The following is a 14,904-nucleotide window of genomic DNA, read 5'->3' as shown; positions in this document are numbered from 1 at the left end:
TCTTTCAATTCTAAGCCTGGAACAGTTTTATTTTATTGTTTTCCAAGGATATGTAATAAAGAACTGAGCTATACCAGTGAATATAGGAGAAGGCTAAACTTTTCTTATATGATTAATAATGCAACACTATTAATGAAACATTAAAAAGATTTAAAAATGGTGTTTTAGAACATTCAAAACTAAATATAATTTTTAGGAAAGTATTTTATTTTTGTGTCTCAACAGATGAATTCATAACCTTGTTTTCTGATAAGACAGTTCAAACATATAAATCAATTACAACAATGTGCTTATTAGCTCCCCCTCCCACCCCTGTATTTTAAAGCAACTGACAATGTTGAAGGACACCAAGACAATAGGGCTTAGCTAAACAATGTGGCAATTAAAATGGCCCTCTAGAAAAATAATTACAACAGTTGTGAAAAGAATTTGTCCTTTGAGCAAAACAGACTGCATGAAAAGAATCATCTGGAAACAAGGAGGATTGTAGTTTCCCTTCCAATAAAAGGGAAGGAGATGTACTTTAAAACAATGGTACAGAGAGCTGGGAAGTCAGACTGAAAACAACAGAAAGCCCCAGGCAATAAATTTCTCCAATAAAACCCATACCCTTGAAGATATCCATTCAAACTCTTGTTTCATATTAAAATAAATAACTGTTCCCTCACCCCAAGCACCTGGAAGTGAAATATTTTATTATCCTTTGTTAAAATAAGTTTAGTAATTTTTCTAAGTCAGTATCTCTCAAAGAGAAAAGGGGGAGGGATTGTGATGAATCTTATAGATTTCATGTAGAGGTCATATGAAAGATAAACCAAGCCAATTGATGGTCAATGCTGTTTTAGATGCTAGTTGTAAAGGGAGTAGACATATCATGGCAGACCTGGGACTCCCAGGGAGAGACGGGTGCATACTCAATGACTTTGTCAAGATTCATCCTGTACCACCTTTGTAGTAGGCCCCAAATTCTACTCACCATTCCCTCATGCTTTCCCTGTAAGCCTCACAGCACCCTGGTGAGGTAGGTAGTGTTATGGTCGTTTTGAGAGATGGGGATGCAGGGCTGTTAAGTAGCTTGTCCATAAAGAAACAGGAACCCAGTGAGAGTCCTGGGGACTCTAACTCCAGATCCTTGTCTATTTAGTAGGTAACTATTCTGACTCCCTGAGAGAGGATCATTAAAGCAGGTAGGTCTTAAAGCCAGATTAGTGTGTGGCCAGTTGGACACTAAGGCCCATCTCTAAACCTCCTGTTTTGGATGACAGGATGAGAAACAGGTTGTAGTCAACATGGAAGCCAAAGAAGTTAATGTGGAGCAATGCAGAATTAAAGTTTGGATCACATTTCGATAATGACTTTATTTATTGATGTGCTGTTCAGTTATTATGATAATAGACACTCAGATGTTGCATGATTAAATAGATGAATGAAAGAATGAATGAATAAAGATTGTGCTTGGATAAGTGGAAAATTAAATTTTCTACATATTTTAAAACAAAAGCTGGAGAAATCTGATTTCCAATTTCTAATCAAGGATAAGGAGTTTAGATTTCTGAATTATCTGTGGGTATGTATTTAAGCTAATACTTGCGGCATTAAAAGGATATAAATACACAGCTATTTAAAATAATTTTTAATATAGAGTTGGTATACTTGTTGGTTTAGAACCCAAACTATGAAGATTAATATTAGAAACAGGACTATAGTCCTTTTCCTTCAAAATGAAATTCTCTTGTGTATAACTATATCCTCATTGTCATTCATTTGAAAAGTGTGTGCTCTCCAGTTCTTATCAAATGCTAATTTGAAAATACATTGAAAATAAATTCTTGTGTAGCTCAGTGGTAAAGCATTGACCTATGAACCAGGAGGTCACGGTTTGATTCCCAGTCAAGGGCACATGCCTGGGTGGTGGGCTCGATCCCCATTGTGGGGCATGTAGGAGGCAGTTGATCAATGATTCTCTCTCATTATTGATCTTTCTATCTGTCCCTTTCTCTTCCTCTCTGAAATTGATAAAAATATATTTAAAAAAGAAAATACATTGAACTAAAACAATGAATCACTCTTCTGTTGACTCACCAACTTTTGAAGTACTTTCCATTTTGGTAAACCCATTTTTTTCTGCCTGAAGACTCACGATAGAAAACAGCTGCCATGTATTGAAACCAGTCCCTTGTCAATACGAGAAAATTTCTTATTCAGGGCCATGGAAGGCTCTTGAGACCACTAAAATGGAGGTGACCAAATTCTTTGGGTGTTGCCAAATAGAAGAGCTTGTAGAAGTCAGGATGGTGGAGCTGACTTGTAATCTCTCTGCATTTCACACTTGTTCTGTACTTAGTGAATTAAATCCTCATAGGATGTTTCAACTGGTAGGCTTAACAAAACTCTGGATGCCATGGTATGGATTTGTGTGTGCATTTAAAAAAGTGTTTATCTAATTCTGTGCCAGCGTGAATGTATATAGGAGATGTAACCTATTATTCTTTTGTACATCCAGCTAATAGCTCATGGTGAGATTAAATGTGGTGAGTTGCTTCTGTGCTATGGTACCAACATGCTTGATCAATTGTGATAAAAAATATGACTATTGATGCTGCAATTAGAAGTGGCTCATATAAGTGTTACCCCTGTGGGTCTGGTAAGTAGATTTATCTCCCAATGTGACAGTGAACAAAATTATTCAATATATTCAATATAGACTTAACTTCTGCAATCACATGTAAGATTTAGGTCTTTCCAGCAAAGAGGTAACCTATCTAGTAGTATGTTGTTTTTGTGAAGACTCTCCTTGGGTTTTCATCTCTCAGACTCTGACTTCTTGTGATTGAGTTCTGGTATTGTTCTTCTTATTAGAGGAAAAACAGTATAGTAAACATCCATAGGTAAGCCACATATTTTCCACCTGCCTTTTCTCTTCCCTTTTCTTTCTTCAGATGGTTCTTAGTAATATGTGTGTGTGGCATTAAAATAGATGTACTATTTAGAGAGATTTGTTGATGTGTCCCAACATTCTGACTTACCCAGTTTAAAGTATTATGAAATAAAACAATGTCTGCATAGCTATCCTAAAGGATTTCTTTCTCAATCCAATTTTTTTGATAGAGGATCATAATTTCTGCATTTGGTTGTTTGTAAGAGTTGATGAAAGGCACCAGAGTGACAAGCCTTCAAAGCCAATGTTTTCAGGTTTTCCATCAGTCAGTGGCAGAATTCCTAGGTGAATTTCTCCTCAGGAATCCCATTAAGGTTTCTGTTTCCTCCTTCACTTGGCCTTATTACACATTAATCTTCATGTCCTGAGTTTTAGGTCTGATAATGAGGTAATTAGGAAAAGACTGTTGGGTTCCATAATAAACGTATCTGCCTTAAAGGAAATAGGTAGGAATTCATAACTTTTATTTTGACTACATCAAATGACCCAGGAATATTAACAGGCAGCTAGTTGGAACAGTATGCTTGTGACCAATGAAAATGAGAGGAAAGAAACAAAAATCAAAATAAAACCAAACAAAAACCCCAGAAACACAAAACTATGATGGGCTCCCAAAGGTAGGAAGCAGCACATGGCCAGAGTGTGTCTATGAGCACAGAGCCAGAGTGAGACTGCTGAGTCAAATGCAAATTTAGTTTCATTTAAAAACGTGACTTCATTGTATATTCATTTTCTCATTGTTTTAGAACAAGTCCTGGAGTGCTAGAAACATCTCCCTGATCAGTGAGTTTATGTAACTTGTGATGCATCTATTGGCAAAGGGATATACTCAATACATTCAAACTGTGTTCATGAGAACTCTCTTGGCTTTAGCCATGCTAGTTCAGTAGAGTATAAAACTGTCAAGCATGACTCTTCCCCCAGCAGCTCTGACATTACCAGAAAGTCTTCAGGAAGGAATTCCCTTCCGGCAGCAAGCTCTTCGTTTTGCAATTAAAGAATAGCTAAGGGGAAATTTTGTGAATGTCTTGCTAAGGGTCTCAGAATTTGAGTATATGCTGCTGCTTGGAGGTGAATCCAGGCTTTCTGATCATTTACCAGTAGGGCTTCCAGATACCATTCCTGCCAGCTTTTCACTTCCTCCTCCTCCACTATTCCCTTTTCACTGGAAGGCATCTAGCAAGATATGGTGTGTGTGTGTGTGTGTGTGTGTGTGTGTGTGTAGATGGTACCATAGGATGACCACTAACTCAGCTTATCTCCCTAAAGCCTATTCCTTTAAGTACCAAAGATAAGGAGAGAGCACCTTCATTCCCAACAAAAAAGATTGAACAAATGTGGTTTTTACATGTTCAGTTTTTTCCCTCTTTAACACTTAACAAACCCTCTCTTCCCCTTGTTACCAATTTGCCTGAGGATGAGATAAAAGATTTCTCTTTTGTGTGTATGCCTTTCTATTTTGCACAGTGTCTTGAATCACTGATAGTTGGCTGAGTAGAAGCTAACTCAGAGAGAAAAACTATGTGATGATGTTGTATGTATGGCTTGCTGAACTCTTCAGTTCTTGCTTAAATATATTTCATACTTAACATCATGTCTATAGTCATTATTGGTTTGTGTAACCAAGTCAAATATATATAAGACAATTTTGCAAGTGATACAGCATTTATCTTCATTAAAGTAAAATGTCTTTATAGTATGGTTGATATTACCTAGACTTGGATATCCAGCAGGTCAAACCATGGCCTTGAAATGTTGCCTAGAACCAGATAGTCTGGCCTTGTTTCCCTCTCTGAGTGGTATCCACCAACACACATTAGATTCCCATTCCCTGGACCTACTTCTTTGACTAGAGATTATTTGATCTAATAACAGTGCTAAAGATGTTTAAATAATCTAATGTTTCTGATAAGGTTCATATAACTTACTTCTCTCAATAAGGAGTTATCTTCTAACATGTGACTCCAATTGTCTTTTATTATGTTTCATTTCTTAATTATATCCCAATGGATTTAACTGAGATGTCAGATGCTTAAGCCCTTTGTTGTTTTTTAACTTATTTCACATATTAATAAGAACTTATTTTTACATATTAAAAAACATGCCCACAATAAGAAATCAATAATACTAGTCAATGAGATGCAAACCTAAATCATTATACTTTTGTCATTAGCACTAACATTTTGCAAATAAAAACAAGATAACAGGCATTTTAAAAAATAGTTTTGTAGCTTGTTGGTTTAGTACTTTCAATCATGGGATGTTCCCAGAATAGATTTTGATAAAAGACATTGAAGAAAAACATAGACACACATTCTGTTTTCCCCCATTTTGCTCAAGCTTACCAACTTTTAAAACAGTTACATTTTAAACACATAAAAATACCACCCTCCCCCACATATTTATATATGTATATATAAACAATAATTTTTCAATTAATTATGATTTGGGGCATTCCACACCAAGTGGAAAACAGAAAAAGACATATGTGTGTGGTATACCTGATTTTATAACTGGAGAGGAAAAGAACATGTTTTCATACAAATATTCTCTAAACAAGGTCTATCCATGACTCAGTTCCTGTCTCTTGCTATCACATAGATATGTATATGAATCCATGTGTAGCTGGACACATGTTGCTATAGAGATTGGGAGAATTTTTTTTCAAGTCTGAATTAATCTCTTGTTTAATCATTATTTGTTCATTATGTGGTACTGTAGATTATATTGATTATCTTTTAGTGGAGAGTAATGATATTAAAGCAATTTAGAATAGGAGGTGTGCAACAAAATGAAGAAAGTTAACATGGCAACAACATTTCGGCTTTTTTTCTTTTGCCTTTGTAGAACAGGCACAAATTTTTTTACTGTGACCCATTTTCTATATAGAAAGATATCTTTTGAACTTCATTGGAATTAATATAGTTAACCAATTTAGTGGAAAGTAAATTTGCATTTTTGTTGTTGGCTAATGGCTATTTTGCATATTAAAAGTAAAGACTTCCTTAAAATATGCAGACTCTCTTGATTGTACCAGCTCTTGTCTCATTCTGCTAAGGCTATAAATAAGCTTCTACTTAAGGCTGGCTTTATACTAATCCACCTGCTTCTAGGAGAGGGAGAGAAAGAGAAAGAGAGAGAGAGAATGAATCAGAATCACTTAACCTGCAGATTGCTGTCAGTTTGTGATTTTGTGAGTAGTAATCACATAATCACTTTTAAAGTGTTATGTGAGATAGACTGGAGGGTTTATTTTTAAAGCAATTTCCAGTTTAACAATTACCCAAGAATTTCTGAGTATCAATGAAAGAAGACATCCTTGGAGAGAGTGCTCATTGGTGAGGTACCACAGCAGCTGGAAGGCGACAGTGGTGAGTAAGGCAGAGGGGGAAGGAGGGAACATTTCAGTGTGGTGTCAGGAAAGGAAGCTGTAGGGGCACACCAGAGCTCTCATCTCTCTGTGGACTAAGGTGGGCGGGTAGTAGTCTCTGCTGTTTTCCTCCTCCTGTTCAGGATGTTCTCGAGAGAGACAAGAGACTTTAAAGGATTTGGCAAAGGAGAAGGGCACTCTGGGGCACATGCAAGCTTGTTTTGATCAAATTCCCATATTTTGAAAGAGGAACATCAGTTCCAGGCCTGTTTTAAAAAACCAAACTTTTTGCAAACTTCTTAAATCATGCCTTTTTTTTTGTGGCGGGGGTGGGGTTTGCAAGTATTTTATTTTGGGTAATCTGTTGAAAAGCTTACACAAGATACGCAGTTTTCATTCTCTAACATTTTTTTAGAACATTTGCAGCTACATTCACTGCTCCCAAAACAGACAAACCAACTTCAGATTTGAAAACCTATCATTGTTCATTTAAAGCATAGTTTACTTGGCTAACACCTTACAAGTCCAGACTTATGGCCCTAGACCCAGTTTTTGTTGGGTAAGTTGCCCAAATGTCAAGGCTATCATTTTGACCTTGTAGACTTATGTTATGAGGTTGTCCTTCCCCTGTTGTCCTACTTTTGCTGGAGTGAGAATGAGAAGGCTCTTGAAGGAGTAACTGAGAGTGGGAATGGCTCTTGAAGGAGTAACTGAGAGAGTCATGTCAAGTGTGCTAAAGTACCAAGAAGCACCCTTTGTTGCCTAACCTAACGATGCAATTCTAAAATCAACAAGTCAGATAATATTTCATCCCTCAAGGCTTTCCACACATAAAGGCAGAATAACTCCAAAACTCTTCAATCAGAAAATATCAAGGATTTTTATCAGAAAGGATGGAACTTCCAAAGCCAGTGTTGCAGTCAGTGGAAATAACCAGGCATATGATGTATAATCTAATGGGGAGTGTCTCATACCTTAATCCCAGCAACAAAGATGATAAATATTTGCCTAATTACCAAGTAGTGTGAATGGCATTGGTCCCAAAGGTTTTGTTACTAGGTTCACATGCCACAAATCCATGTGGGATAGCTCATATGAGCTATATAAGGTTGAGCAGGACACAGGGAACTGGTATAAAAGACACCTATGAAAGTTAAAGAAGAACATAAACTCTCATTTTTCTTTAGTTAGAAGAAAACTATCAAAATTAGTAATAAAGGGAATATAATTAAAATGGATCCAAGTGTCTCCCTCCATCCTTTCTTTAAACTCTTGATATATCTTTTGTCACTTCTTAGCATTCTAAACTGAAAATAATGTATTTTTGTTCTTTCCTAGAAAGCCCCAAGACACATTCTGTGTTGTTGAACAGCTTCTGAGCACAGTCCCTGAAGTTACAACAAATGTCTTGACAGACATGCAGATGAAGGGAGACCCTGGCAGGGTATGTTAATTTACTTGGGGCTCTACTCAATTTTTCTTCTCCAAGATCACATCTTCTCTTTTGTACAGATATTTTGTTCCTACTTGAGTCTTGGAAAATGCAGGTGCGATTTAAATATTTTTCTATTATAATTCTGAGCTCCTCAGAACTGAGAACAGAAAATTTGACAGAACAAAGAAAACAAAACAAAACACCTCAAAGCAAATTCTGAATGTCTTTGTCCTACTGGGGAGCTGTTGGTGATGAGCAAACTTTCTAGAAAGTTGAACAAAATTGGAGTTCTGACAAGTGTCCTCAGAAAATAGGAAGTACCAGTCTTGGCAATACAATACTTGGCATTTTCAAACTTTGAGAATATTTGGAAAACTCATAATGATAAACACAATGAAAATGAAAGAGGTTTTAAAAAGTGAAAATTTGCAAGAGGAGAAATCCCTTGCCAGCAACACATAAGCAAATTATTTGGTAAGTTATCATAAGGTAGTTTCAGACATTTTGGGGCATGGGTCAATTGTTTTGGACCATCAGGGCTCTCTTTAGTCAGGCAATTCTTCCTTCTAGAGATTTAATGTCTAGAGAGAATAAATACTTTTCTGGAAATGCTGAATATATACAGACAAATAACCGGTTGCCCAAGTACTAAATGCTGGGCTAAACAACTTCTTAAGAGGCAAATCCTCTGGGAAGATGATGACTCAGAGATGGCTCCTAATGGGAAAATTTGGCCATGTGCTGGTCTGAGCTGTTAGTCTCTGCCATAATCTAGTTAGATCTTACAAAGAGGTAATCTGAAGTCACGAGGGGAAGTTTCTTTTGTGAAACTGAATCCTAGAGCCCAGAACTCCAGGCAGTGGAGCCCAAGATGAGAGCTTTGCAGATGTATAAAGGAACCTAAGATCTGCACCAAGCATGAGAGAGTAGAAAATTAAATGACCAATTACCTATAAATCCATGATTATGATGCTGTGGGCTGAAAGTTCTCCTAGAAATATCTGACCAGTACATTTATATAATCAGATCAGTTATACAAGAAGTATGCTTTTTTTAATCTACTGGAGCCCAATTCAAATATGTAATTTTTCTTTTATTAGGAACATTGGGTTTAGGAGTATTTCAGAAGCATGCTACTTTTTAGTTTAATGTTGACCAAAGTGGGTTCTGCAAAGCTGGTTTTTCCAGATTACAGTTACGACATGAAAAGAGGTGCTTCATGCTCAAATAAGTTAGAGAAACCCCAAGACAAACAATATTAAAGAGAAATCTTGTTTACAGGAATTCTTGGAGTATTTATTAGGCTCACATAGATTTTGAACTTATAAGAGGTGGTTATAGAATGCAGCATTCTCCAACTTCGTTTATGGGACTGTTGTTTGTTTTTTTTGAGGAATGGTTATTAATATCTTAGTAGCTATTTTCCCATGGACCAGAATATGGAAACCCTGAGAGAGTGTAATCTCTCCTCTGCCAATGAAATAACTAACTTTTTAAAAACTAAATATTTTCAAGGATGGATTCACTTTAATCCAATTTCATAAGCAATTTTTATCAATTTTGACTGAAAACAGTTAAATTACAAAGCCCTTTAATTAATGGTTCAATGTTTCTGTCTTTGTTGTTGTACAGTTAAGTATTTGCTCCACACAATACTGAAAAATTAAGATAGACTGTTTCTCTACTTTACCTTCTTTATCTTTATTCTGTTTGTTTTAAATTTGAAAGACCCATTCCTTTTGCACAGAAGTTGGAATTTTGCTAGAATTTTACAACAGATCTTGACTTGTATTGTTAGATAAAACGAGGTAATTACACAATTGGAGAATTAATTTCTGAAAGATCTATGATAATCATCAGGAAAGTCAAATTACAAATGACTCAAACAGGCAAGTCTTCAATTTTTATCTCATTTTCCACCCTAATTATTAAGGGAGAATGGGTTTAGCCAATTGGCTAGACAATTTCTGGACCTGCCACTTTTTTATTGGGGCAATTTAATTTTATTAAAGTTACTCAAGATTTTAAATATTAAAAAAATGCCAGATTTTGAATGTCAAACCCCCAATCTGATGTGAAGAAGCAAACCTTGTATTCCAGCTCATATACTATCCAAAAGGGGGCTCATTTTCAGGTCTCTCTCAACAGGTGCAAAATTTCCTCTCTGTTCTGTGCTGTTAAATAGATCACATTCATGAATACCCTCTATATCCAATGCTTTCTGAGATCATATGAATATATTTTGAAAATCCATTCACTCAACATTTAGCAAATTATACTATATCTTACTTGAACCAGATCACTGGTGGCAATGGCATGATGCCATTTAAAAAAAAAACAACAAACTATAATATTTTAACTTTGAGTAACAATCATTTAAAAAATTGAACTGGCAATATCCTTGGGTCAGAGGGGAAAAATTGGTAAGCACTTTTTAATCCACCTTGTTTTCCTCACTTCTTTAAAAACAAGACAGATTCCTCTTGGTTTATACAGGATAATTTTCAAAACAAGAACCAATTCTCTACTTAGTAAGGAAGCAGGGAGAAACCCTGAAGTTGCCCATTCAAAGTAATACTTTGTCTCTAGTACTTAGATAGACAATATCAGAGCTGCTAGATGCTTCTTTTGGCAACACTCCAGTCTTCAGATAGCTATCATGTTTTAAACGGCCTCTTAGTTGTATTAACATCATGTTCTGCATGGATCACCCTGGTTTGTGTTGGCATCTGAGAAGAACTTATCCAGAGAGCTTTTGAACATCTTAATTCTTGATCTTAGTTATGAGGTGAATATTACCCCATGAGTATACTATATAATAACTATATACTCTTTCGTTTCCTATTAACCCATTAGTAGCAACTGATGGAAGAAATATCAAGTTGTCGTTGAATGGATTGTTTTCATTCTTACCACCTACCTTCATTTTACAGGTACAACTAGTGGCCTACCAGCTTCTGGAGAAACCAAGGGCTTGGTTACAGTAAACTGGTCCAGTGTGATATCACAAGTATAAAAAATATTCCATTCTGTATCAAAACTAGGCACATGCCTTTATTTATAGTAACAGAAGTTAACAGAGTTGAGCAGTTTTTGCCTTGGGTCCTATTTCTTGGCATCCTACATCAGACAAATGCATCCTTCAACACATTTTCGCCCACAACTCCGGGGATCTGGTCTCAGGGTTATCTGGATATAAAGGAAGGTGAAATCACACTTGGATTTATAGTGGTAACTAAAAGCACAACCTCTCATTCATATTGCTTTAAAACATATACAGCATATATGTTTCAAAAAAAAGGAAGAATAAAGAATATATTGATTTCTTTGTGGCGTCGAACCAACAGTATGGTATGATGCAAGGATTTAATAAAGGATAATCATAGATACAAATTTTTCGGTAGAGTATATTTTAGACAAATGTGTCTTTTTTTAATATGTAAATCCTACATTGTAGGTTGTTCCTTTTAATTTTTTCTTTTGTTTCTGCAGTGGTAGAAAATGTTGAATAACTGTCCATGAGCATGAGCCAAGGTTCAGGTTCCTTACTGAGATCCCCAGAATGCCAATATTTGCAATGCAAACAATTAGTATCCCACTGTGTGAAGGGCTTTGACACCAGCCTGCCTGCCTCTAGGTGGAGCGGCTCCATAGCAGTCCTGCTTCCACAGACCCTGCTTTGACACAGGGGCAGCTGCACTAAGCTGCCTTCTAACCTAGTAATCAGCTGTGCCAGGTTGTCCTACTGGTTACAGACAATGACACAGAGACAAGTGTGATTTGGTAGACCCTCAGATCATTTTCATGTTGAACCTCCTGGGTCCAGCCACCTCCCCTTCCACAACAGCACCATTGTTTTTTCGGGGCACGTACTCAAGGTCAATGCTGTTTTTGTGCTTGCCTTTCCCTCGGCTCCATACAAAAAGGAGGAGAAAACAAAATAAAACCACTCCCAGGAATGTGAAACAGCCCATGGCTGTAGACACCAGTATTGTTTTAAGGTCCAGGGAAAAAGTATTGGCATTGGTGCCATTGGACAGGGTGTCATTGGAGTCGGTCATGTACATAGGGGTCCTGTTGGCATAAAGGAAGCGGTCTGAAGTGAATCCTTTCACAGTCAGGGAGGCTGTGTAGGTGTCGTTCCCAGCAGCGTTGCTGGCAATGCAAACATACATCCCACTGTCTTGGTCCTGGGCAAAGCGGATTTCCAAGGTGCCGTCACCCAACACGGTAGCTCTTCCACTGGACTTGGTGGTGATCAAACGCCTTCGGGGCGTCACCCAGGAAATCACAGGCTGGGGGTCCCCGTCCGCACTGCATTCCAACTGGACCGTCTGCCCTTCGTCCACTAGCAGGTGCTGCAACTTCTTCTCACGGATTTTGGGTTTTTTGCAGGTAAAGTAAAAGGAAAGGGCGGTGCTGTGGAAATCCTGGAAGGACCTCTCACGAATGGTGTCGGGGCCAGCACACATGGGCTGCTGGCCGCCAAACTGCAGGGTGGGGTGCCGCTGCAGGATCCAGAGGAGACGGCAGTCGCAGGCCAGGGGGTTGTTGTTAATGCTCAGGACCTCCAAAGCCCTAGGGGAGGAGAAGACATTCTCTTCCAAAGTTTCCAGTAGGTTCTGAGACACATTGAGCACGCGAAGGAAGCGGAGCCCTTGGAAGGAGTGTGGCTCAATGGTACGGAGCTGGGCCCCCACGATGTGAAGCTCTTGAAGGCGGGTCAGGTCGGAGAACATCCCTGCTTCAATAGTGCTGATGGGGTTGTAGGAGAGGTTAAGGTGGGTCAGGTAGACCAGGTGCTTAAAGGCAAGGAAGGGTACTGTGGACAGGTTGGTATTGGTGATCGATAGAGAGGTGAGGTTGAGACCGTAGAGGCTATTGGCAGGCATCATATCCAGTAAAGGCCAATAGTCAATCTCCAGGTGTTTCAGGTGGAACAATCTTTTAAAGGCATACACAGGCATATGGTTGATATTGAGATGCTTCAGATGCAGGCTCACGAGGCTGTGGAGGTGGGAGAGGGCTTCTGTGGGTACCGCGGTGAGGTTGCACTTCTCCAGGGTGAGCTGCTCCAAGCTCAGCAACCCGCTGAAGGCCCTGTGAGATATATAAACCAAATCATTGTCCCCCACTTCCAGAGACTTCAGGTTATGCAGATCCTGGAACATGTAGTCCAGTAAGATGACAATCTTATTCTCACTGATGTCCAGCTTGGTGAGGTTGGACAACCCCGTGAACACCCCCAAGGGGACCAACTTGAGGCGATTGCCTTTCAGGCGGAGGGAACGCAGGTTGAAGAGGTTGTTAAATGCTCCCGGCTCCACATTGGCGATGATGTTGTCACTCAGGTCTATCTCCTCTAACAGAGGATACGATATGAATTCTTCAGGGTTGACGCTTTTCAGTCTGTTCTTGCTGAGGTCCAAGATTTTGGTCTCGATGGGGATGCCCTCTGGGATGGCAATCAGGCGCCTCCGGTGGCAGCTAACAGATTTGTTCTGGGCGGAGCACTCACAGCGAGCCGGGCAGCCGATGGTGGACCCCATGAAGATGAACACTACAGCCAGACCCAGGAGCGGCTGCCAGCATGATGCGGCCGTGTGAAGCATGACTCCACCTCTTAGTCTGCGCCTTGGTCACGGGCCTGCAGGGGAAGCGGCAGAAGAGAGAAGAGAAGGTGAGTCAGGCGCATGGAGAGGGAAAGGGAAACAAAAAGGCAGAAGTACAGTGAAAAGGCGCAGGGTTGGGCATCACACAGATCTGAACTGGAATCTGAGAGCCTCCAACATGAGCGGTATGGTCTCGGATAAGTTTCTCACCTCCCTGCACCCCGCTTTTCTTGGCTAAAACGTGGAGGTGATGGGGATGATAACAGTAGCTTCCTAGAGTTAGGACAATTACAGTATTTGAAAACTATCAGAGACTATACATTGTCTGGCATAGATTGTGAGGCAAAGCCACATATATTTTACAAAAGGCTCTATTTGAACTCAAACAACTAAAACGGGGAGTGACGAAGAGAAAGCCTGCGCAGTGTGTATCAGTGTCTGCACTTCTCCTGTTCGGTATGTTGTCCTGTGTTCGAAACGAAGCCAACAGTAGCTCCATACAACACCAGCCCATAGGGTCAAAGACAAAACAAAGGCTACATCCAGTGTAAGAGCTCGAGGCTTTCCTTTACATATAGAATGTTTTCTTTAACTTTAAAAAAGAACTTTTAATTAGAAAGTATACTTCTTTCAGAACTCAGTAACTTTGATGTGTGAATGGATTTTCTTTTTTGAGATAAAAAGAGCCTCAAAATGTCTGTGTATTCTTTGTGTTTGTCATTAGGACAAGGCACTAACATAGCGATGATGATGAAAATAATGTTTTCTTAAGTTTTGAGGTTAAATACTGAAGAGTGGGAAGAATCAGAATTTTAAGAAAAATGTTTTTAAATAATAAATGAGCTATCATTTTTTTCATATTCAAGTTCAGATCCAGTGAACCTATAAACTGAAATCAAAGAGGTATCAAATGAGATCAGAAGTGAGTATGCTTTAGCTGTAGATACTTAAGCAGACATGAGTAACAAGAGGTGTGTTGTTGAGCTATGCTTTTCAGCCCGAGGTTCCCGGGGTACACTTCATCCATAAACACCTTACCTTAGGCGTGACAACCCTAAAGCAATATTTTTAGATAAAAAAGTATTTGACAAGCTTCAGTGTCTACTCCTGAATTGTAAAAGAACAATTAATAAGAGTACAGGTCTCCAATCACAGTGTTTACATATATGTCTCTGTCTATGTGCAGGTATATCTCTCTACATCTAAACAAATCATCCATAAATGAAAACTAGGATCAACCTTAATGGTGAACAACTAACTAGAAAAATGTTGCCAAAATGTAGAAACAAGGCAAAGATACAGAAAGTGCTAGCAAAATCAATTATATATGAATGTGAGTTCTAATTATTGAAAATATGAGTTGTAATTATTGAAAAAGATGTGGTAAAACTATTGTTTATAGATCAAATTAATGTCTGCCTTGAAAACTAAAGAAAATTAATTAAAAAATCCTAACAAATAGGAGAATTAAGTAAATCAACATGTTATAAAATTTGTTTTTTCACATTATATAAAGCAGAAAATATTATTGTAAAAAATAATTCCAGTC

The 14,904-nt window shown here is 38.3% G+C and overlaps 1 protein-coding gene across 10 annotated transcripts in view; it reads right to left on the bottom strand.

Annotated features, from left to right (window-relative positions):
- Positions 1-200: 200 nt before the first annotated feature.
- LINGO2 (leucine rich repeat and Ig domain containing 2) overlaps positions 201-14,904 on the bottom strand; it is a 1,294,764-nt gene continuing 1,280,060 nt past the window's right edge. For all 10 annotated transcript variants that reach the window (XM_080667984.1, XM_080667985.1, XM_080667981.1 and 7 more), the window contains one exon: positions 201-13,390. In XM_080667984.1, coding sequence (XP_080524110.1) covers positions 11,535-13,355 — 1,821 coding nt within the window. In that variant the 5' untranslated portion in view covers positions 13,356-13,390 and the 3' untranslated portion in view covers positions 201-11,534. The remainder of the gene's footprint in view (positions 13,391-14,904) is intronic.

This window comes from Plecotus auritus (assembly GCF_963455305.1).
Source record: "Plecotus auritus genome assembly, chromosome: 5".
Lineage (NCBI taxonomy): Eukaryota > Metazoa > Chordata > Mammalia > Chiroptera > Vespertilionidae > Plecotus > Plecotus auritus.
The sequence above is the reverse complement of the archived record's forward strand: the minus strand, read 5'-3'. Positions and strand labels throughout refer to the sequence as shown.